Raw genomic sequence first — 23,787 nt, forward strand, 5'->3', positions numbered from 1 at the left:
AGCAGCAGTGCCGCAAATACAGTCTAGTGGCCTGAGGAAAGTGTTCAGTAGGACATTCTTCAATTTAGTGTAGGAAAATTCACCACTCATCCTGAGGCACATATGTGAAGCGTCTGAGCTGGCAGGGCACCGGCATGTTTAAACGTAGAACATGCGTTCCTCGGAATGCACAATGCTATGCAGAGAGCTCGGCCAGTCCTTCTCTAATCACTAGCCGAGCACTTGTTAAGGAGGGATATGTCACACAAGTTCACTTTTGAAATTATTGAATAAGGGTTCTAACTAGATGACATTTATCGAATGCCACAGCTGACTAATAAAGCTTTTAGTTTATGTGGAGATAATGCAAAACTGAGGCACAATCAAAGACTGTTGCTAATCCCTGTTCAGTCTAAACTTCCTTTTATTTAGCTTTAAAGTTTATGCCTGAAGTTTGTCTTGATTTGCATTACAGCACACATAGAGTAGTACAACCACACAAGAGCACTAATCTACAAAGCTCCATGGCAATTCTACTTTTGTGCCACTATTACACATTGTCACTATTACTCACTAGCACAGCAACAAAGAGTTGCCCTGCGATCCTCTATTTAACAAAGTCTGTATGTGCAGCTGAAAACTTCGTCAAATAAAAAAATCGGCTCACCTCAGAAAGCCCTAACATCATTCAACATGAAGGCTAATTAAAACAACTTGACCCCATCTAAGCTGGTCATGGAAAGCATATTCATACAAAAATAAAAACAATGAAATGTTATTTGAGTTATAATTCAATCAGCACGTGTTTCATTTGTAATCAAATCGCTGACTTATCCACCACTGAAACTCTGCTTCAAAAAAAAGCTTAGTGCCAAAAATGCTACAACTGCTTTTGCCCTAAGTTTCCTGCGCATAAATAAGCATTTTTGAGATATCAAACTCCGAGTATCAAAATTTGTACATTGGCTGTTGTGGGTGTCACATCATGAAAATAATATCGTTCATTTTCGTAACAGTTCTGTTAGCTATTATGATATGAATGAGCCTGCTCGGATATAACCAATTACACTTTATGAGAACTACATGACTTTTAAGTCATCTCCACTGCAACTGGTCTATTAGGCAGCCATTAAGCAACCATTAGCAATAGCAAAGGGACTCTAGAAAAATTGACATCAGGACTGCATTCAGCATGAAAATGCATTAACAAAATCAAAAATAGTAAACTCACTATTTATAGGTCTCACTGCGGATGTATTCAACAACATGGGAAACACCAATCTGCAGCTGATCAGCTATGGGGGCAACCCAGGGGTTGTCGTCCATGCGGACGACGCAACGATGGCTTGCAAGGTCGAGATTGCCTGCAGAGATAAGAAGAAAGCAGCTATACAGGGGGTTGTCTTGTGTCCTGCCTTCATCATATGTTCCCTTCAGTTTTATACTGCGACACATATTGTTGTTTGAAACTTCAAAACATTTATACTTGATGTTTTGTATAAGCTGCATGTGAGTATGCAAGCCTGTCAGAGGTTGTAAATTTGACAGGACGGATATTATATGCCCTCATGAGTACACACTGAGGTGAAGATTTTCTTTTATGGACTCAATCCACCTGCGCCCCTAGTAACACGAACGAAACAGGACATGCTTTTCATTAAATAGCTTGTGGCATTGTAGCAAATAAGGAAATACAGTAGAACTTCATTCATATGTTTTGAATAAAATGCAAAAATAAACTGGGAAAATGTACGATCCAAATCCACTAAAAATTTGGCAGACCCAACTATAGTTGACAACATAATGAGAAGCATTCATTGTGCAAATCGTTGTAGCACGAGATGCTGGCACGTGTTGAGCTAGTAAGGCTTGAGTGGCCCAGCCCGTGCATTATCGTTTTTGCAGCTTCGGCAAACTTACGACTGCACTCCCTGAATTGAGCCTAGGTCAGCAGCTTCTTTGGACAGGGCGTTTCGGCGGAAAGTTTTGATATGCCCATTCCTTGTAGTGGCATGAGACACCAATGCATGTAGAACTGGTGGGGCCTGAGCTGTCTAAAACGCGCTTTGTTGTTTTATTACTGCGAAGTGCTTTTAAAACGGCAATGGAAAATCAAAATGAAATTGAGCTGGTGGGTGACGCCAGAATACAATGCTGCCAGAGCGAAACACGAAGCTCATTTCGCACAGCCTGCAGCAGGAAATGGAGGCACACTAGGTCATCGCCCCCCCATTAAATCCTTGCAGTACGTTTCCAATGGCATTACACCACATGCGCTGTGAAACAGATAGGTGAAGATGCTTACTGCAACAGGGTAGAGCTTTGCTGGTACCAGAAGAGAAAACGGTGTGTGCCTGCATTTTCGCATGACATAGGTGGGCAAGTACTGCAAGGAAGTCGCTGTAGTGGGCAACTACTGTTCTCGATCGTGCACACTTCCTCTCTTTCCTTTACATGGGATGCAGCGACTGGAAAACTTATCATACAATCGAGTTTGGCAATGTACTGAATGTTGGTGCCGAAAGATTAGTCTTTTTTGGGAACGTATAAACCGGTAAAAAAGAAGCGGAACTGTAATGGGTAATTTTTCATGTTCTCAATCGCGAATATTGGTGCCGGGAAATCTTAACAGGATAATATCAACATGTTTCTACTGTATCTTGTGAAAGCAAGAAAAAAGCGACAAAGCATTGCGTCTTTTTATGCAACCCTTCTGAACCTGACAATGTGAGCCACCATGCTCAAGAGGCACAAAATGTCAGTGACAGGCTTGTTCCACGTACAACAAAGCAGCTTCTATCCTTTGCTGCCACCAGCCGTGCATGAAGCCATCACCACATATTCATTACAGCACCGAAGCTAAGAAACGTGCAAGGCATTTACGGATGGTCAGCTTTAGGATAGCTTTCACAGCCTTACACATGTTAAACACAAACACAATGCAGGATGCTATGGTGCATGCAACTTGAAGATTTTTAGTATGGGAATGCAGTTGTAAAAAAAATTTTTAACAGGGCACCATTTGGTGACGAAATTGTCGAAGACAAGGCAATCCCCTAGCCCATATCCTGATATTTATATGTTGAGAGAGATATACACCGAGATGCAAAAGGCAGGGAGGTTAACTGGAATATAAATATCCAGTCTGGTACCCAGCAGTGGTAAAGGAGAGACAGACACATAAAGAACAACATCATCTCCTCAGGCCTATGGACCCTAGAATCGCCAAACAATTGCCGAAATTGGTCATGCTAGCTGCTCCTAACCTGTGGTACAGCTTGGTTGACCGGAAGCAAAAACTTAATTAACTATTTATTGGTGACCAACAATAATGAGAAGAGAGCCATAGAGACAATTTGCACTGAAGCAGGAGTTACTGGTGCTGCCAAGCTTGGCAACACTATTTCTTAACATTACATATTTAGGCACGTCAGACAATGCAAGAATGTACAGTGCGGTCTACAGTTGAAGAGAACACTCAAACGTGTGCCTCTCACTTTGCTGGTGCCCTAGCTGCAAGTGGCTGCAGAAGCAATGTCACTGCACTCTATAAGTGTGTTCAAAAGAGTCAGAGCTACCAACAGGTTATCTGCTGCAAATCAAGGCAAATTGTACTCTAGGAACAGAGGAAAGTCCGGACACACTCTGCACTCAATTATTCCCTTTAACAGTGGAATGCTCTGTACATAAGCCAAAAGCACACAATAGAGTTTAGAGGCTTTGAAGCATACATAATGCGGAGAATGCTATTTCTTTACGTACATGATCCATTATGTTTGCATGTGAACGTGATTCTGAAGCTGTCTAGTATGATAGGTGTGTCTACCTTAAAATAAATCATTTCATTTATGCTACCGTGGCCAAACGAGATGTGGCAGTAACTCTCACTGACAAAGCATGAAGTCTATAGGCAGTAACCTTACTCGCTGCAGAAACATTTCACATGTTTGTGTACACAAGCAAGTCCCTGTACAATGGATGGTACAGAAATGATGTCACTGCTGGCAGGATTCACTGGTGCAGGAAGAAGGTGTGTTGGCAATGGGGATCAAACATGGTTAGCAAGGTTGACATGGTAGGGTGCTACACCATGATTGCCACACAACAGGTGCAAGGCTACACACAGCTGCAAATGTAGAGATTTAGGATAAAATATGGTCAACCCATATTCTACCAAACCTAATTTTATGAATTTGTCGGTTTACAACTTTTGATTTTCCAACTGTATATGCTTATGAAATTACAAAATTTGTCTTCTGAAATGAGCTTAAACACAAATTTACAAAGCATTTTTAAAAAGAGAGGCAGGACCATGATGGGAATAAAAATTTAGTTATGACAATCTTGTGCAATCCTTTGGCATCTGCAGAACTGGCACGGTAAACATTTGTTAACCTGCAATGTCTCTTCAACCGAACGTCCATGTCCTTCTGTGTGGCAACATATGTCAAGCTCACCAAATGTGATCTGCTTCAGCATTTCTAAGTCTCCGAGCTGCAAGCTCTTCCTAGAACACAACATTGCATGACAGAAGCATGAAACAGAATGCAACATCAGATTTCCCTATGGTTCGGCAACACATCATTCCAGCTTTTCCACACAAAGTGTGAGCAATGTCCATGAAATTCTGTACAAACAGTCACTTGTGGGCACATGCGATCCTGTTCAACTGCACACAGGGCCATGACCAATGGTTTGAAATTGTAGCTTTTAAACCCCAAAGCTGCACAGTGGGCTATGATAGAGGCGGTAGTGGAGGGCACTGGATTAATTTCCGCCCCCTGCAGTTACTTAATGTGAACCCAAGACACACTACATGATTGTTTCTGTACATCACCTCCATCGAAATGTGGCCAGCACAATCAAGAATGTGCAACCACTACGTAAAAATGCGCAACCTCATGCTAAGCACTGCAATGCCATAGCCACACAGTCACCGTGGCGGGTGACGGACAGCTTGATCCTCCTTGATGAACAAACCAGGGTTTGGTGTATGCAGTGCATGCTCTACGTATGCACCGTAAATGAGGCGGGCCGATGACAAGATATATGCAGCTTGCAACTTCAACACAACTCCTTAAACAGGCACAGCAATTACAACAGACAGCATAATAGTTATTTTGCCAATCTCCAACCATGCCTCGGCACTGTACAACAAGCACCTTAGCACTTACCTAGCTCAGGAGGAAGCAGCGTGAGCCTGTTGCCTTGAATGTGCAGCTCCCTCAACCTAGTAAGCTGGCCCAGTTCCTTGGGAAGCTCCACAAGCTCATTCTCCCGCACAGAGAGCTACAAGGAGAGGAAGCATCAGTACTGCTCAATGGTTCTCCAGCAATATTCCACAAAACTTGTCAGTCCTACAAGATTAACTTTGAGACCCATAAATGAGTAAATTATGCACAAGACCTCTTCCCACACCTGCTAGGAAGAAACTGAGGAGGTGTCCTAGTATATTGGAAAGCTGTCATGCTGCAATATTTTATTGATAAAATTACTTTGTCAACTGCACATGTTGCAGCAATGCAACTGCTAAATAACTTTGCGAGCTATTGTTCTGCATCACTTGCGCATCGAGTGAAGTGGAAGACAACAAGGAAAGCCAGTGGAAGCGATGTGAGCGAAGAGGTGATGTGAAACTCCCGTCTTGTGCCCCACCTCTTACGCAGCAACACCGCAGTAGCAAGCTGCAATGACTTTGTGTAGTTTCTCCATGCTTCTTACACATAAAAAAAAAAATTTCGCCGAAACCATCAGCAATGACTGTCAATGTAAGCAAATAACAACATGCTTCTATAAAGCTATTTGCTTTATTCAATGAATGATGTGTCTGAAGGCATATATTTGTCGCAATGAGGCCATAGAGCCAGCATTTACTGTTTCACTGCACAATTCTGTAGAGAACAATGCAGTTAACCAGAACCTCTGTAATGATGTGGGGCCCTCTCCTGCAGCCGCCACAGGGAGCAAGGACGACAGGAGAAGAGGGCTACCTTACCCGATTGCTCCACCACAGCATCTAAACCTTCAGGTGCCCCAAAGCTATTGCGCGACAGCACATGCTGGCAGGCCCAGCTATTCGCTAACATGCACAACTCTGTTGGCAATGTAACGAATGCCATGTCTACAACGGAGTCTAGTTGTAACTTTGCATCGTTGCCCGTTGCCTATTTTCACAATCTCTATATTAACCCTGAATGTTTATTAAAATCTGACTAAATATTTATTTTACTTTACATATGTCACATCTATAATTCACAAGTTTATGAGAGCTATGTTCACATTGAAGGTTTTTTATTTTATATATTTACCAAAAGACCCACAACTCAGTACCACAAGAGCATACAACCTTTGCATCAGCGGTGAAAGAGCCAAGCAACGTTCAGCAATGTTCAGTACATTGCTAAAATGTGACCACATGATATCTTTCTGGCTGCTAGAACCTATGTGAACAAGAAAAGGTGTGAGGAATGTGCATTTTTAAATACTACGCTATAGGAAAACGACAAAGTGCATCTTCTGGCGGCATCATGTTCCAGTGAATTTCCACATGCAATGAGCCAAGAGACTTGTTGATCCGAGAAACCGAAACGAAATCGAATTGGATGGAGATGCCGGACTACAATGCTGCCAGAGCAAAATACAGTGCTCGCCTTGCACCGCCTGCATCAGGGAACGGCAATGCGTTTGGGTTAATTGCCTATCAAAAGCGCAAAATGCACTTACAACTTCCCCCAAAACACTATTCCATCTTCACAGACAGGTGAAGATGTTGATCGCCACAGGGCTGGCGGTGATAGCTGTAGTGGCAATGTGAGAAGATTCACAAGATTTGCTGGTACAGGAATGGGAATGCGTGCATGCTGGCATTTTCACACGACACAGGCAGGTGAGTATTGTGGGGAAGCTGTCGTGGCAGGCACCTACTGCTTTTGATCACGTATGCGTCGTGCCTTTTCGCGTTTACATGGGGTCTAGTAGCAGGAAAAAGTACCGCACAATAAAATTTGGCAATGTGCTGAACACTGACGCTGAAAGATTGTGTGTTCCGGGAACGTATTAACAGGTAAAAAATAAGCTAGCTGTATTGGGTCATTTTTTTTGTTCTCAAGCGCAAAAGTTGGCACTGGAAATCATAGGAAATGGGATCTTATCAATGAGGTTCTACTGTAGAAGCGATGACACTTACTGGAGTCACAAGGGAGAGAAAATGTTGGAATGGAGGAACATTCCCAACGATTCTGCTGCAGAAAAGCTGCAGTTGGTGTGCAGGGACACCAGTTCATGAGCAACCACAGAAAACAACTTCTGCTTAATGATTACCAGTCACTAATAAGAACAGATGAAGCAGCGAACATGTGAACTTGTTCTCTCAATTTATTATTTGGCCAGTCTCATTATGGTTGCATCACTTTAGAACAATGCGAGGTGCTGTAGTGCCGCACTTATTTTGTACAGCTAACCCAACACTACGTGCATGTGTAAATGCGACGTTCACTTGTTTCATTACAGTATAACTTTGCTCATATATTGCTCGGTCATATGTTTTCCCAACAGAGGCGTAGCCAGAAATTTCGTTCGAGGGGGGGGGGGGGTGGAGTTCACGTTGCAGCTCGGCTTCCTCATTACAGAACATGTCAAGGGATCAAATACATGAATAATAGCTGCATTGCCATAGCCAAAGATGCCGCAACGAATTCTTGAACGCTATGCACTGTCAAGACAAGTAAAGTATGTATTTTTTCATAAAAGAATGTACTCATATGTCCCAAAAATTGAGCCTGAAAGAACTGATATCAATGTTTCCATGTTTTTTGTCTATTTAATAAGTAAATAAGATATCACACAAACTTTAGATATACATCAGTTCGAAATCAGCAAAACAGTGCATGCTGCTGACATGAAAAAATTACCGACGATTACGTTACTTCCTAATGCGAAATTTGAGCGCAGCAAATAAGCTGTTTCACCTTTTCGATAGATTGAGGCAAAGAAATCGAGCAACACATGTATGCGCTATCACAGAATTTTTTTTTATTTTTCACACGTATTCCTTTAACAAAGACTCCACTAACAGTTCTTGACAGTCATGAAGGAAGCTTTGTGGTCGGAGAAATAGGCTGATATATGTTCGACTTGGTACACCAATGCTTGATTCTCAAAGACGAGATCTATACAAGTGCCTCGCGAGGTTGTCACAGCCGTGGGACGCGTTACGAGCGAGAGGAACGGGATGTTCTCCCGCATTCTCCCACAACCCGAGACTCGCAGGAAGAGGGGGGAGGGGGGCGGCGTGTACACCCAGCGGCAAACGATGGGGGCAGAAGCGCGCGCAGCAAGCGGACAACACGATAAAGGGAGGAGGGAAGAGATAGCAGCGACTGACTGATGCCGCTGACGCCGATAGTGAGTCAACCCCTATCCGCCACACAAGAACAGGGGGGGGGGGGGCCCTTTCCTCCTCTTTCTGCATGGCGGCGACGGTGTTCTATGCAGTCACGTTATCTTGAATCTCTAGCGGCGTCAGCGGCATCCAGCGGTATCAGTCGGTCGCTGCTAGCGCTGGGGGGATGAAAGGGGGGCGGAGCTGGTTACGAGGCCGACGACAACGCCGACGCGAAACCCAGGAACGGACGCCAAAGAGCTGCGCTCTAAAATGTAAAGACCATGAAATGAACAAGTTGAGGACTGATATGCTAATGAAACTTTGTGGTTCAAGAACCGTGTTTACATTTTTATACATACGCAATGGCAAGGGAAAAATCTCAATGATGCAGTCATTTGTTCCAATGTAGTGCCCAGGAGCAGCTCTGACCGGTCGTGTATTGCGAGTAATTGCACCGAAATTATAGTCGTAACAGAGAGCACATATTAAAAGCAGTTCTGAAAAGTATAAAAGGGCACGTCAAATGAAAGTGAGCCAATGCTAATATATGACAAACGGGGTACTTTATTTAAATGTAGGCTCCACGAGCATTTAGACATTTGTTCCACTGACTAACAAGCCACACGACTACTGTCTCATAAAACTCCTTGGATTGCTGCTTCAAAAGTCTGTAACTGACTCTTTCACGTCATCATCTGACACGAATCTGGTTCCCTTGAGCTTTTTTTCAATTGCCCCTAAATGTGGAAGTTGCAAGGCGACAGGTCTTGCAGCGTTTCCCACTTGAACTTTGCCAGTTTTGTATTAACCACATCAGCGCGACGTGGGGACGCGCATTGTCATGGAGCAAGATGACCCCATTCATCAAGTTTCCCCGTCATTTGTTCTTGATTGCAACCCGCGGCCGATCTGCCATTTCACAATATTGAAAACGAATTATAGTCCCTCCACGTTTAGCAAATTCTATCAGTAAAGGCCCCTGATGATCGAAAAAAAGTCAACACCACCTATCCGGTGGAAATGACGGCCTTTGCATTTTTTAGGGGTGGTGAATTCGAATGTTTCCACTCTAAGCTTTGTTGTCGTGTTTCAGGCTCGTAGTAGTGACACCACATACCGGATCAGATGAGTCAAGGCAGCACCTAACATTTCAATCATCTAGTGGTGGTTCAAAATCTTGAGCATCTATTGCCCACAAAAGAGCCAATAACCAAGATGTTCATGAATTATAGTGTGAACCGAATAGTGACTGATGTTCACTTGCTCTGACAGTTCATCGATGCTTATGCTCCATTGTCTAATCAGCTCACAAACATCTTCATTTGTGTTGGGGGTGATTGCATGGTGGCTTTGGCCCAGTCTTGGATCATGTTTGCAACTTTCACGTCCTTCTTTGAACCATTTACTCCAACACTTCACAGTGGCCAATGAAATGCAACGTTCATCATATACGGCAGCCACACGGCGAATAATTTTGTTTTGGGAAACACCTTCAGCTGTCAACAGCCTCAGACACCAGGCTGTTCAACTTTTGGAGCGTCCATTATGTCACACAACCATGATCAACCCAGTGTATGAGAGCATTAAAGAACATTTATCCTCACACCTGCTTGTCACTTTTGTAAATAAGAGATGCCTGTGCTGCACACATGGCTCACAGATAATGAACTGAACCATTATTGCACGGGTTTGGTTGGCTCCCTTTCATTTGACTCACCCTCGTACATTAGAAATGCCAAGATACAAGGGAATATACAAATGCAAAGATACAGCTTAATAAGGGGTAGAAAAGCGTCACTGGAAACAAAGTTCACTGCACTTAGACACAAAACCTCGCAACAAGATATTTAAGTATATGTATAAGTCTCCAATAAATCTACCTACCTAAGAAAAAGTCACTGTATATAATGCATCAAACAAGGCAAATAAACGTGTTGCACAATCACAGATTCACAGATTACAGAATACTAAGACAGACACCCCATCCCTCCACTCCCCCCTAATCTATCGTGCACGATGGAAAGCGGCGTGCTTTCTCCCCACTTTTCTTCCTTGCAACTCAAGACTCAGCCGTCATTATCAGCTCACCCACGCCGACCCCCCCCCCTCCCTTCTATGCTTTCACTCGCACATACAGCATGCGAAGCGCAGTCACGATGTTATCGCCCTTCGACATTATACAGAACATGAGGGCAATGGCAGGAATGCACCTGGAGTGCCCATACAATTGCTATCGTAATAATATAATAAGAGTATCCAGCAAATGAAGCGTCTTATGGCCCATTTCTTTCCACAAAAGAAGAAGTAACAAAATCAAACTTTGACTATGCAGCAATTCGCTGTGCCGCAACAATATGTTGTTTTTTTTTCTTTTGTGGGCGGGTGCACCGAAATGAAAAAATGCCAAGGAAAGCATGTTGGCCACAATCAAATGCCTACTTTGGGCACTTAATGTGGTTACTGAAGGAATATCAAAGAAAACGTGAGACACTTGGTCCACAGAGAACCATACACATACTGCTCGGTATCCCACCACCAGCGAGACAAGACTATCCGGAGAGGTTCGGCGCATTCGCAACGAGGCGCAACGGCGCATTCCGGAGAGGTTCAACGCATTCGCAAGTGAATGCGTTGCAATCTGTTGAGTACCCACAGTGATGGCGGTGAGCGACCATTGTTTCTTTTTCTCGTCTGCTAGCCAGAAAGCATCCAAAACTCTGCCAGGCGAAAATCCACTCGGCTAGAGAAAAACAAACACGCACTGAAGTGCGCCGCGCAGTGGTCGAGGCTACACGAGAAAAACGCAAGCGCTCTGGCTGGCTCTGGTAGCGGGTGGGTAGTGAGAACAAGAAAATTGAAGAGGCTCGCTATATCCTTATGAATAAAGTCAAAGTAGAAAAATAAAAAAGAACCTAGTTACCTTTGTTGGCTTGACATGGATACTTTGGCATAGGTGAAAGAAATGCTGATATTTTTTTCTGCGACATGTCGGCAGAAAAGAACCGCCACAACGCTTCGTCTCATCGGACCTTGCTGCGTGCTTCGTCAACTTGTCTGATAGTGAATTGATTTTGCTTGTCTCGTTGCATGTTCCAATGTACAACTTTAGAAAAGTCAATGCACCTTTGGCATCAAATGTTTATGAACATTAAACCCACAAAGTTCCAGAAATGAAAATCTAAAGCGCGACTTTGGAAATGTCAAGGCGCCTTTCGCATCAAAAGTTTATGTGTCTATGTGCTTCCATGTGCTTCATTGATTCCGCGGCCTCCGCGAGATGCTGCGACAAGCCTGCTCACCATCAAAACGCCCTTAAAACTTTGTGCTTCTTGTTTTGGTCGGCGGTGCATGGACAGCACGAAAACATTTCGGGGGCGTTTGAAGCCCCGTAGGCCCCCGCCTACTACTACGCCCCTGTTTCCCAGGTATAACGTAGCTGAAACCCGGTCCCAGCAAAGGGTGTAGACACCTTATGTACTAGAATAGCCTTGATATGTTGTCGTTTCTGCAAGGTTCCTGGATGACATGTTGTGAATGCTGTATAATTACAAGAAAAATATAAAGTTTACAGTCTATAACACAAAACATCTAAAAATAAAGCGTCAACTCCACTAGACGCCCTAACTGTGCACTTTCGACCATCATGAATGCATGGACTGGACACACCACAGTCCTGGCACAAATTTCCAAAATTTCAGATACCTTACAGCACACTGTTCGATATTTGAACTCTGCCAGCACAACCATGTGCTGATTTGGTTACAGAGCCGAGTAGAGGTAGCAATATTTTAGTTTTCATATGTAACCAATGTGGTCATCGGCCATGTTGCCAGTGGCTCCCTCAAACTGAAACTAGTGAAGCCTATTCAATCCATTGGCCACCGACTGTGCCCAAGCCACAGGACAAGCCAAGCCAAGCTGCTAAGTCGTAGATGCTGCATTTACTGTTTGTCGTGCAAGTTCTGCATGCACAACATCTATTCATTTACATTTTAAATAGCAACACGGTCTCTGGCAATTTCTTCAAGCAGTTTCAAGTGACACGAACTTCACCCTCAATGTATGAAACAACAAAGGTGGTAATTAAGTGAGCAAAGTGGCAGACAATGGCTGTAGGGAAGAAATCCCCAATCTTTCGACCATCGAAACTCCGTCAGCTTCTGTTACAGTCAACACCTGAGCTTTCCGACTCCCTAGGGGCCGCGAAAATGCCCCAAACATCTGGGAGTCTGAAAGGATGAATGCATGCCTTTATTGCCCTCAAGGGCTCGAATCGCCAAAGGCACATCTGAAATAACTCTGAAGGCCTGCCAGTACACTTCTCAGGTGTATTGGTGCTCGCACTGCGACAGGAAATGGCAGGTGGACGCAAGTGTAATTTTTTCACCGCATGAAACCACCCAGGGTAAATTTTTTTCTTTTATTGCAGATTGAGATTCTTCAGAGGGACCTGTATCGAAAAAAATTTACCGTAATTTTTCTCGGGTGACCGTAACATGAGAAAAAAATATTTTGTGTTGGTGTATATGTACTGTTTGTTCATGAATAACAACAATAAAAAAAGAAAAGAAACTTACAAGAATTAAAAATTTGATGCATTGTTATACGCATAGTTCAAAGCTTAGAAAGTGCGCACACGAGATTTGGCAAGTCTCAGATGTTCCTGCTCTTACACTAATATTTACGTCCATAGCGTAATCTAACTGCGTAGGTGACTATACTCAAGAAAACTATGTGGTTGTGTGCCCATCAAAAAACCAAAACGTGTGACAAACTTCCACTAATCTTCATCTTATCGCCAACCAAAGGCGATTAGTGCTCACAAGTCTTAAAAAAAAAAGGAAACGCATGCACGGCGGCATTCTTTGTATGTGCACACCTGTGAGCAACAAACGAGCGAATCACAGGCAGTCTCCCTCTGAGCGATTAGTAACGACACAGCGATCAGTTTTGCGAGAGCAAGAAGCCGAAACCACCTGCGGAACAAAACACACTAACCGCCGCCCACCCACGCATGTGCCAATGCACGAGCGGTAGTATATAGATGCGTCGGACCAAGCATACTAGCTCTAAAACAAACCATACAACGAAAACTGAGAGAGGGAGGTGCGAGAAAAAAATTCCCTGTATACCCGCATAGTGGCAGCACATGCCAGAAAATAAAAAGTTAGGAAATTGGTGCATTTTTTAGATGTACAGACAGCGCTAAATATATGGCATCGACCATGTTGGGCTTGTTTGCGGCTCCATATATTTACGTCACTGACCCTGAAAGGGTTAAAGAATACATACGGTGTCCCATGACAGTGACCCCTTTCATTTTCGATATGCTTCACTACGCAACACAGCTGTATTGCCACAAAGCTGCTTTGGGAACCAGCTTGATCTTTACCGTAGACTTCACGCTTCGAAGCCATTCACAAGGATGACAAATTTGGTGCCATTGCTGATAGCGGCAAACCCTTTCAATTAAAAATACGGCACAGAACAACAGGAAGTTTGGCAGCAAACGCCAAAGCAGCTAGGGCTAGCATTGGCACAGTGGCTACGGCTGCCAGCAGATCGATATATGAGAGCAGCTGGTTTGACGTTGCCAGGTAATTAAAATGGTGGCAGTTGTGGTGGCTCACTAGCCAGAGCCTTTCTGGTGCCTTTTCTTCAAACCTGACATGGGGAACCAACATTCCAATGGCACTAGAGCACTGGCTCACGGCTTTGGTGCACGGCGCGCAATATCAGCACTTTAGGCCTGTCCAGCCTCGGCAGCTTTGGCAAGTGTCTCACATTTATTGTTGCGCTGCGCACATGTTCCACGGTAACCATTGCACCAATGTGGGTTATTCTATGGTACAGGTGCATGGTAAGCGGTACTGACTTTAGACTTTAGACCTGTTCAGCTTCGGCAGCTTTGGCGAGTTTCTGGCATGCAGCATGTGCGTGCTGTTTAGGTTAACCCCGAAGGTGACTTTCGCTTGTTCACATTTGATGCCACACTTTCTCCTTCAAATGGTGATCATAGATGCAGTAATAGGTTATTATGATGAATAACTGGCAACAGCTGAAGAGCCTCGACATAGATGCAGGAGTGCCTGTGTCTGCTTCGCAACAGAATTGAATGCAGTGGTAGTGCTAGGAGAATGCCAGCAGTGGTAGTGGCTGTGGACTTAGACAATGTTTGAAAAAGTTTGAAGTGGCGTTGCCTGTCCCTGGCAGAAACTGGCAGCAGACTAAGCTGACCTCCTTTTTAATGTGACAACATTAAGGAGCTCGTGTCGCACAAAAGCCGTTGCTGTCGGTGTCGGCGGCGTTGGCTGTGAGCGAAAAATCCCGGAAGGCATTTCGTAAATAAAAACAACTTGCAAGATGGGCTGGATGGGAATCAAACCAGGGTCTCCGGAGTGTGAGACGGAAATGCTACCACTCGGCCATGAGTTCGATGGTTCAAAGCGTGACAAAAGAGTCTCTAGTAAATGCGGTGTTGCCTTAGAAACGCGCCATAGAAAGTTATACTGAGCATGGAAATTACAGAAGTCACAGTTAAACGAGTAGCGAAGTACGTTTCCGCTACATGTCTTCTGCAACTGGCGCACACACAGAGCCATCTTGTGGCAAACACGGAAGACCTCCCTCCTAGCAATGTACGCGCTGCCCTGACAGGTGGCGCGCCACTTGCCCGCTTCTCCCCTTCGTCTCGTCAAGAGCATGCCGAGCAAATGAGTGGGCGGTGCGAACAGGGTGTGATAACGCTATCGCGTTCCGCTCTTGAAGGCAAAGCTTAAGCGTCCTCCAATTTTTCTCAGCCAGAAATAAGGAATGACAGCCATCAGTGAAGTGGGATAGCTTGGGCATCTTTTTCTTTACTTCTGCACTGTCGCACAACAGCTGGGACACTTCATTACAGCTTTTATGGTGCATCCACTTTTATTGAATATCTCTTATACTGCTCACTGTCTCGTTCACTCCACTATAAAGAGGGTTTACTGTATGTTCATGATCTTCTGAAGTCTCGCTTACCTGCTGGACTTTGTGGTCCATATATAAAAGCCCGGAATCCAACACAGGAAAAATTCCCACTAACCTAGTCTTTGGTACATTTACTGAACAGCACTGTACCCTATTTTGGGCAGTTTTGCCCGTTCAGCTACAGCCACACCCTTTCTATTTTAGGGGGATTCACCACCAATCTTATGTGTTTCATGTGTTCAAGGGCAACTGCCACAAGGTTTGTCTTACATATGTCTGACTTCCTCTAAGTGTATCACCCATTTTATTAGGCTTCTCGCACCTGTGTTAACATCATCTTGCACGTACTCAAGCCTGGTGAACTTCTATGATGGAATTTTCATTTTACAGGAAACTCAAGAATGGCATGTAGCTGAAATGATAGATTACAAATGGTCATTATCCTCCCAATGCTCAATGGTGAGCACCTACAGATAGTTGCTTGTGTTCAAAACATACTTACAATTTGCAAATTCTTGAGTTGTCCAATGGCTGAAGGAAGCTTTTCAAACTCGTTGTCACCTAAGTACAAGGCCCGCAGTGTATCTGCAGGCAAATGACAAAATTAACACATCAAAGCAAGAAATGAGCTCAAGAAGGAAAGAAAGAAAGAGAGACACAAATGCACAGTTCTGTGGCTATAGCAAAATGGATAGTACAGTAAAGACTCCCTTTAAAGGCAAACGCTGTTAAGTCCTACAGTATCATGAACCTTTGTTTAGTTTTACACTGTTAAGCTTCTGATAAAGTGTACATAATCTCCAGGTTCCTTTATGCACAATGTTATGAGCGAGAGCAAACTATGCTCTTTTCATTTCTTGGCACTGGTCTCACACACACAAGTGTAGGCACACGGAATGAAATACATGAGTTAGTTTCCTACTGGTCTCCACAGTCCATAGTCGCTGACAGCCACAATGGCACGTCACACACATTAGTGGGAATCTATTGTGTATGGTGCAGTCCCTGTTTGTGAGCAATTAAATTAATCTTTGAGCATAACCGCTGTACATGTGTGAAGGAAACTGCATGTTTCAAAGAATGCACCTTCTTGGGATGAAGCCCCACCTAGCGTCACTCTAGAGATGCTACTACCTCCTGTACAGTTTCAAATATCTTATTTACAGTGCTGCTGCTTCTTCACTCCAACCAGAAAAAATTTTTTCGCTTTGTTCTATGGTAGCTAATTCTGTGGTTGCCTTGAGTATTTACACTTCGCCTTAATTACTGCGACCCGCTCACAGCTGTGCTTGAACTTTAATTTGGTATTGTTATGAATGCCATTTCAGGATGCAGGGATCGCTATCAATCGTTATGTCACTGAGAGATGCTTGCCCACACAATTCTCCCATAGGCATGTGCACAATTACTTTGTTTACAGGCAAGGGCTCACAAACAAATAATACTGCTGCTCATTTTTCTTTTTCTTTTTTAAAGATGACATTAAACACGATCTTACACCGCAGCACAGTGTTAGTTCAAGAAATGCAAAGTCTAGCTTTGCTCAAAGATTATCCCCAACGCCATTAGTGGTCTCTGCAGTCAAATATGTTCACAGATGGCTAGCGATATCAATTGCCGCAAACTTGAGAAAACGTGTACCCAGATATCAAGCTTCTCTTTAAGCATAACCCATAAAGTGGGACTTGTTCTAACTGCTCCAAAAATGCTAGGAAACTCATTTGCACACAGTCAAATCAACTTATGGGGTTTAACGTTTAATTTCCCAGCCATGCTTGCTTGGCTGAATGCTCAGTGTTGCGTGCACCAGCTATACGCTCGGTGGTAGTTAGTGGTGGCTGATGCTGGGCTTGCACGGTCTACTTGGTACATATGACGTGACATTGAAAAGGATGCTGTGAAGCACACAGAAGTATTTTAACTCAACCGGGTAGGAGTTTCTGCCACCGGTGAGGTGGACGGAGCACCCAGTGTGACACATGTGCACATCTCAGCCTACTATCTGCCCCAGAGATCAGATGTCCATTTATAAACATTTGTTTCAGGCATGTGCCTTTATTGGAACATTCACCCTGTAGTTTGTCTAGACAGCAATTTAGCCTGTATCATTCAGGAGACATACGAAGTGACCGTGACAGCATAGGTGCTGTCCTGCTGTTTGACGAGCATTCTATTATTTGTAGATACACTGTGCAACTATTTCGTTACTCATACATAGTTTTTGCCCTTGAATAAAATAGGTTTAATTAGCAACAACAGCATGGCACACAAGCTGTAAGGTCATAATAGCAATTTTTTTGTCCCGTACATTTTCCTTGAGACAACCACTTGGTTTGCAGGAATCACGTTATCACAGAGTCAAATTCTTTCTATGCAGTGCCCATTGGGTATTAATGCTTTACAGCACAAGGAACCAACACTGAAGCATGAAGATTACGTATCGTTAGGGGTGTGCGAGTACTCAGATATCACTGAATCGGACCATCAACATTCAAATACTTCGATTTGCGAATCAAACATGTACTATTCGATTTTTCAAATATTCAATATGTTCAATGTGGAGACCAGCACAACGCCACAGGTCGCAAGCACCACAGAGCCCTTGTACTTTATGCTGCCCAAACAAGTGTTTCAGTTCATTTTTGGTGCAAAATGAGTGCCCCTGGCTGACACAGTAGCAGACTTTGTCATTGCGAGCAATCCCCAACATGGCGGGGGAAGGGGGGTGGGGAGCATCATGTGAACTTGCCGTGACCCTCCAGATTAGAAAATTTTCTACAGGTGGCAAATAACGCCAAACCTGACAATGAAATGGTATGGACGGTGTCTGCTCTTTACTGCTGGTGCCGGCTGTGCGCAGAACGGTGATCGAGTCACATGATGCACGGGCCTTTCGTCTGTCGCACAGATTGGCACAAATGGCTACTCAGCACACTGGAACGTCACTAATTCATTAGTTCCAGAGGAAAAAGAAAGCACTTGATCCCGCTCAACAAAAGTACTACCTATAAAAAAAGAAGTAAAGCCAGTTCAACGGAGTGAAAGCTGTCAAAACCGCAAAGCTGGTGGTCGTTTCCTCACGTCTGAACTCGTGTTTAGGGCGATTTTCATGAAAGTCTTTTGTCTCATTGTCGTCGTTCTGCTACATTTGAGCTTCGGTTCTAGATTGCGCACACTCTTCAGTTGCATGAGGTTGTGATCAAACCACAGCCTAGCACACACTTTGCAGCTGTGGCCACACTCATGGTCGAGCAATCCTCTCTTGAACCGTCCATCGGCACTCTCCGTGGGTGAAATCTCTCTGCGTCGAAGTCTCTGCTCATTCTCCTACTCTCAATGTTGGGGGTTGGCTTGCCTCAACTGGTGCTTGGCTTGCGCTTCCTGTTCTTCATCCTCAGCAGTAGCGGCTTCCCCCCGCTGGTGCTTTGCTTGCGTTTCTCGCTTTCGAAGCTCGAGATTTGCACGAAGTCGGTCCTGCCGTTCCCACCGAGTGGAATCCATGGGGCGAAAGGGCGTGCGCCGGCAAAACACCTGTTCCTAACCCCTCTGCTCCACCTTCCCCCGACACGCACTCCGCAACTTGCTCACCCCACCGCGTGACACTGGACATCGGACGGCGAAGGCTCAACTTAACACTGCTAAAAAATATTTTCCAGACTTTCATATACTAGAATTGAGCTGTAATCAGTTAGGAGTTAGGAGCATTGCTAGGAGACTCCCGAGCATGTGCAGCACCGTGTTTCCTTGTGCAAAATTTGAGAGCATTAAATTTGTGAAAAATTTGCTAATATTCAATATCCTATTCAATATACAGCTTTTTTTTTTTTCTCATGATTCGATTTCATATTTAATTCGAAATCTACTACTCGGTATTCGCTCACCCCTACATATCAATCATGTTAATTTTCCAACTGCAGTGATCATTGTGTTGAGTGATGCCATCGATCTCATACGGAAAAGCCCAACGTATTTCCCCATATATTTCAAATGTGTGAGAAGTATACTGGTGGCTGACACAAATATGCTCATGACTGGAGCTTAGATGTTTCAGGTTAGCATTGAGCTGGCCATACGTGAGTTCAGTTATCTAAATTTCTCCGCAAAGCAGTCAGATGGTAAGAACTCTTTCCTATCCATGCTGTAGAGAGTATAGAATAAATACATAGATGCCACTGCTTTTCGTAGAGTGGGAAACAATGCAGCTGGATAGTTCACTACCACACACAGACGGCAGCTAATGATGCGCATGCCATGCTTGCACTGCCAAGGAGCTTCCACTTTCTGTAGTTATTACTGCTGCCACACACTACATTGTGGTTCACCATGGACTCATATTAGCTGACATCAAGTAATTAACTATTTCAATTAACCATTTCACGAGATTAGCTACCATAAAAGCTGGATTAAGCGCCCTCCCTATGGTGAAAGATAACCCAAGAAAGTTTGCGGGGGTGGCCTTTGCTCGGTCACGGACCGAAATTCAAGGGCTGCCGGCCCCGAATCTGGCAGCCAGCGAGCTGGGCCTTTACCGTCTCCCAGCAATCGCAAGCTTGCCTGGCTTGCTCGTTACACAACATAATTGTGCACATGTTGTGCTGACCAGCATAGGTCCTTTATTACGAGCTGCGTGCGATCATATGGTAAGCACCACCGGTCTTCGATTCGACGGCCCAGCAAGCCTGGCCTGCCGGCTCAAAGCCATCGACGGCTGTCAACGGAGCCGGCACTGCAGACATGGCCCTACGGAAACAAGTCAGCGCTGCTCACATAGTCGTATTTATAATGGCATCGTTTGTTTAAAACGAAATAGCGGTGTAAACACATTTATTTTCCCGTTATTTGCAAAGTTACGCAGTATTTTGAGCGTCCATGCAGGGTTGCCAGCTCTGGGTGGAGGTACGTGCCGTTCGCTCCTTCATACCATGTGTCATGAACAGTCGTATGTGGCAAGTCCGACTTCGATGCGTTGTATGATGGATCGCACGCAAAATTGCACGATATGTCTCACACTTAACCCTTTCGCTGTCACAGACGTACCGGTACGTCATCGTGCTTCCCCTCCAGGGTGTCACTGACGTACCGGTACGTTTTCTATCGTGCGTTCAAAATTTTGCACCAGAGCGCAAAGCTGGCGCTCCTGGATTGGCCAAGCTATCTGTTGACTCTTTCTAAAAGTTCGTATATTCGCCCCGACCTATGTTACTCCATGTACTGAAGAGTACGGCGACTGCCACTCCCCACTTTCTTTTTGCTGAGTGGCGCGGTGGCTCCGTGTTCCCTGTATCATGCGTCGCATGCGTGTGGTTATGGGTTCAAGGGTTGTTTTGCCATCTCCACTGGTTTGAAGGTTTTTATTTTTTCTTCTGTTGGTGTGCCTGCTACGGCGCGTCAAGTTCAGGCGCACGTGCCGTTGCCTCTCCGAAAAGAGTGACTCGTTGCTGCTTTCGCTCTCTCGTCGCACCCTCGCTTCCAGCTTGCAGCAGTAAACGTAAAGCCCTTCGAACTTTGTTTAGCCTTTTTCCATCTCCTTCTGTCTTCTTGATCACGCAACGTCCCATTGCTCTCCGTTGTGCGGGCGACTGAAAGCGCATCCTCCCTGCGTGCGGTTACTTTCGGATGGCTCAGCGCGAGGGACCTTCGTCTACTCATTGGAGCGGTGGCTCAATTCCGATTCACAATACGAGCCGAGCTCGGATTCGGGCTCGGACAGAGTCGCATGCCAGGAAGAGGGTTCCGCATCGTCAGATTCGAATGTTGAACGGATTTTATAGTCAGGCTGATGATGATGATGATGTTTACTAACAACAGCTGCAGAACACTGAAATGTGCATATTGCATTGACTATGTTATTTGAATACCAATCATAATCAAAAATTAATTGCTACGTTCATTCCCTGTTATGCTCGTTCCCTGAAACCAAGCCGACACTGGGGGTGCGTCACGGCCAGAAAGGTCCGACAGTGAAAGGGTTAATTAACGTGCGACACTTTGCATGTTTCACTGCAGATTAATCTGGTGCATTATAGTCTGACCAAAATGGTGACTGACAAAGGCTGCGGCTATGCAGATACCTGGCTATGGTGAACTATAGGGCCTTGGCAGAAGTGCGGCTAAACAATAAATTTCTTTCTCACTAAATTGCATCATTTTATGTAATTTAATGTGAAATTTCGTAAAAAATTGATGGAAAAGAAAACTGTAGCCAGGCAATCCAGTGAAAATGCATGAGACGGTTGGGTGAAGAAAGCGAGGGGGGCGCTTGCTCAGTAGTTGGCGCCAATTTCAAATCCGTAGGAAATGGGGGGGGGGTGGCATGCTTGCACGGGTAGGGGCGCTTGCTCTGGATTTGATCTTTTTGCTCTGGATTTGATTTGATTTGATCGCTTGATCTGTAAAACATCTCCAAGTCCCTTCGGACCATGTGACGGTGACACCTTCAAATAGCACTGCATTGGCAAAATAAAATCTAGAAAGGAGGAAAGGCTCGCCACGTCCTGGTTGCCAGACCTTTCCTCCTTGCCTAATAAAAAGGTCTGTACTACATGCATGGCTACCTCCTTTGCCTCTGCTGACCCTAAGGACAGCAATATCTGTTCTTTACAACTCCAAGCCCAGCAGCATGTCTGTTGCTGATATGGCTGAGGCACCTATCAGCAGGCGTTGGATTACTTCAGTTTCTTGTTTGCATGGCGCCAGCGATGTCAAGAACAAGTGTGCTGGTACAAAGTGAAAAACAGTTGCCAAGAGACACCTGTAATGTTTCCTTACCCATTATGAAGAAGTTGTTGGACAGGGACTGCTCGTTCAGGTTGTTGTACGTGAGGTCGAGCACCTCGAGCATGGGGAAGGCACCGAACCCTCGAGGCAGGCTGCTGAGCCGGTTCATTCTGGGAATAGAGTAGGATACTGATGTATGCACACTATACAAAGCAAAATGGATTTTCCGGCATGCTCATGACTTGTCCCCTCCAAAGGCTCACAGTGGATGCTTATCGCTGCTGCGGCTCTGCTCTAAGTACAAACATGAGCGTCTGAAAAAAGTAGCCACAAAAAAAGGAAAGCGTTGCACCCATATGAGATATTTCAAAAATAAAGGCCATGTAATGCTTGGGACAGAAAGGCAGTGGTCTATTAGAGCAATAAAACGGGCATTAAGGGCAGGGAAATGCAGTCAGGAAAAGCGGAGAACTAGGTGGTGTTATGAAATTAGGAATTTAGCAGGCATAGAATGAAAAGAATTAAATTATGGGGCTTTACGGCACCAAAACCATGATCTAATTATGAGGTACACTGTAGTGGGGAGCTTTAGGTTAATGTTGACCCGCTAGGCTTCTTTAATGTGTACCCAGTGCATGGTACACTAGCATTTGTGCATTCTGTGCCCATCAGAATGTGGCCACAGCCGGTATCAAACCCACGGCCTCGAGCTAAGCAGCGTAATGCCATACCACTGGGCTGTCACAGCGGATGACACAAGATGAATTCGGGTGATGAAAGACATTCGTAATTGGATCATGATTACAATGACAAAAGAATATTCAAGGAAACACCAGTACATGCATCCAACCCCAACTTCTGAAGCACCATGGCTGCCTAGCAGCCCCCGTACCATAAACACTCACATTTTTTCTTATTGCGCTAGTTTTATGCAAATGAGTGAGCATTTTTTAAATGTTTGTTTTCACTTCTAAATGCAGGCCCAGACTTTGTGTGCACTGTGCATGAAGTCCAGGCTAAATAGCGAGGACACCTTCGAAGCCATACTATTCCTGTGATAAAGACTGTAGTTGCTCCTGCACCAAGGACATGGCCAGCAATGAATGAAGCAGCCCAATCCGAGCAAAAAAAAAACAATATTTTCCAATTGCTTCTTACACCCTCAAATAGCATATCCATTTCTCAATGCAAATACACTTCTGTCCTTTATTCTTTCATGGACCGCACCGCAGACATTTGCCCCTACATTTAATGAAAATAAGTATGGCGCTTTTGCCAGTTTTCAATTTATGGAATTACGAGAGGTAGTCTTGAAATTGGTAGGGCTAGAAGTAATATCTGCAAATTGTTACTGTCATTAATGGCAAGCTAAAAAGCTGTTTCAGAGAATTCACTATGCATTCCTCCAAACACTTCACCATTTTATTGAGAATCACCTAGTTTTTGACATCCAAAGCAGCACACGTCTCACCAATGGGCACTCGCATTCGGGGGCAATCAGCAGAATGTAAAGGTCATATAAAAATCCAGTAAAAAACACACATCACACTGAACACATTACTGTTGCCATTTGTTTTTGGGGCTGGAGATAAACTACCCCAGCTGCCGCTACTTCTTTTGGCAGTGGAAGCAACTTTCATTCTTCCTGGTATTGTAGCGCCCACTGACGCCCCTACGTGCAGACACTAAAGGTCGGCGCTTTCAGTTGGCACTGCAAAAGATCACAAAAATAAAGTTGGGCAGCA

The 23,787-nt window shown here is 44.5% G+C and overlaps 1 protein-coding gene across 1 annotated transcript in view; it reads right to left on the minus strand.

Moving 5' to 3' along the window:
* The window catches only part of ics (ras suppressor protein 1), a 44,401-nt gene that overhangs the window by 6,073 nt on the left and 14,541 nt on the right, over positions 1 to 23,787 (minus strand). The window contains exons 5-8 of the mRNA XM_070537289.1: positions 22,094 to 22,212; positions 15,828 to 15,910; positions 5,154 to 5,268; positions 1,211 to 1,343 (exon numbers count right to left, since the gene is read on the minus strand). Coding sequence (XP_070393390.1) covers positions 1,211 to 1,343; positions 5,154 to 5,268; positions 15,828 to 15,910; positions 22,094 to 22,212 — 450 coding nt within the window. The remainder of the gene's footprint in view (positions 1 to 1,210; positions 1,344 to 5,153; positions 5,269 to 15,827; positions 15,911 to 22,093; positions 22,213 to 23,787) is intronic.

Source organism: Dermacentor albipictus, chromosome 4 (assembly GCF_038994185.2).
Source record: "Dermacentor albipictus isolate Rhodes 1998 colony chromosome 4, USDA_Dalb.pri_finalv2, whole genome shotgun sequence".
Taxonomy (NCBI): Eukaryota; Metazoa; Arthropoda; class Arachnida; order Ixodida; family Ixodidae; genus Dermacentor; species Dermacentor albipictus.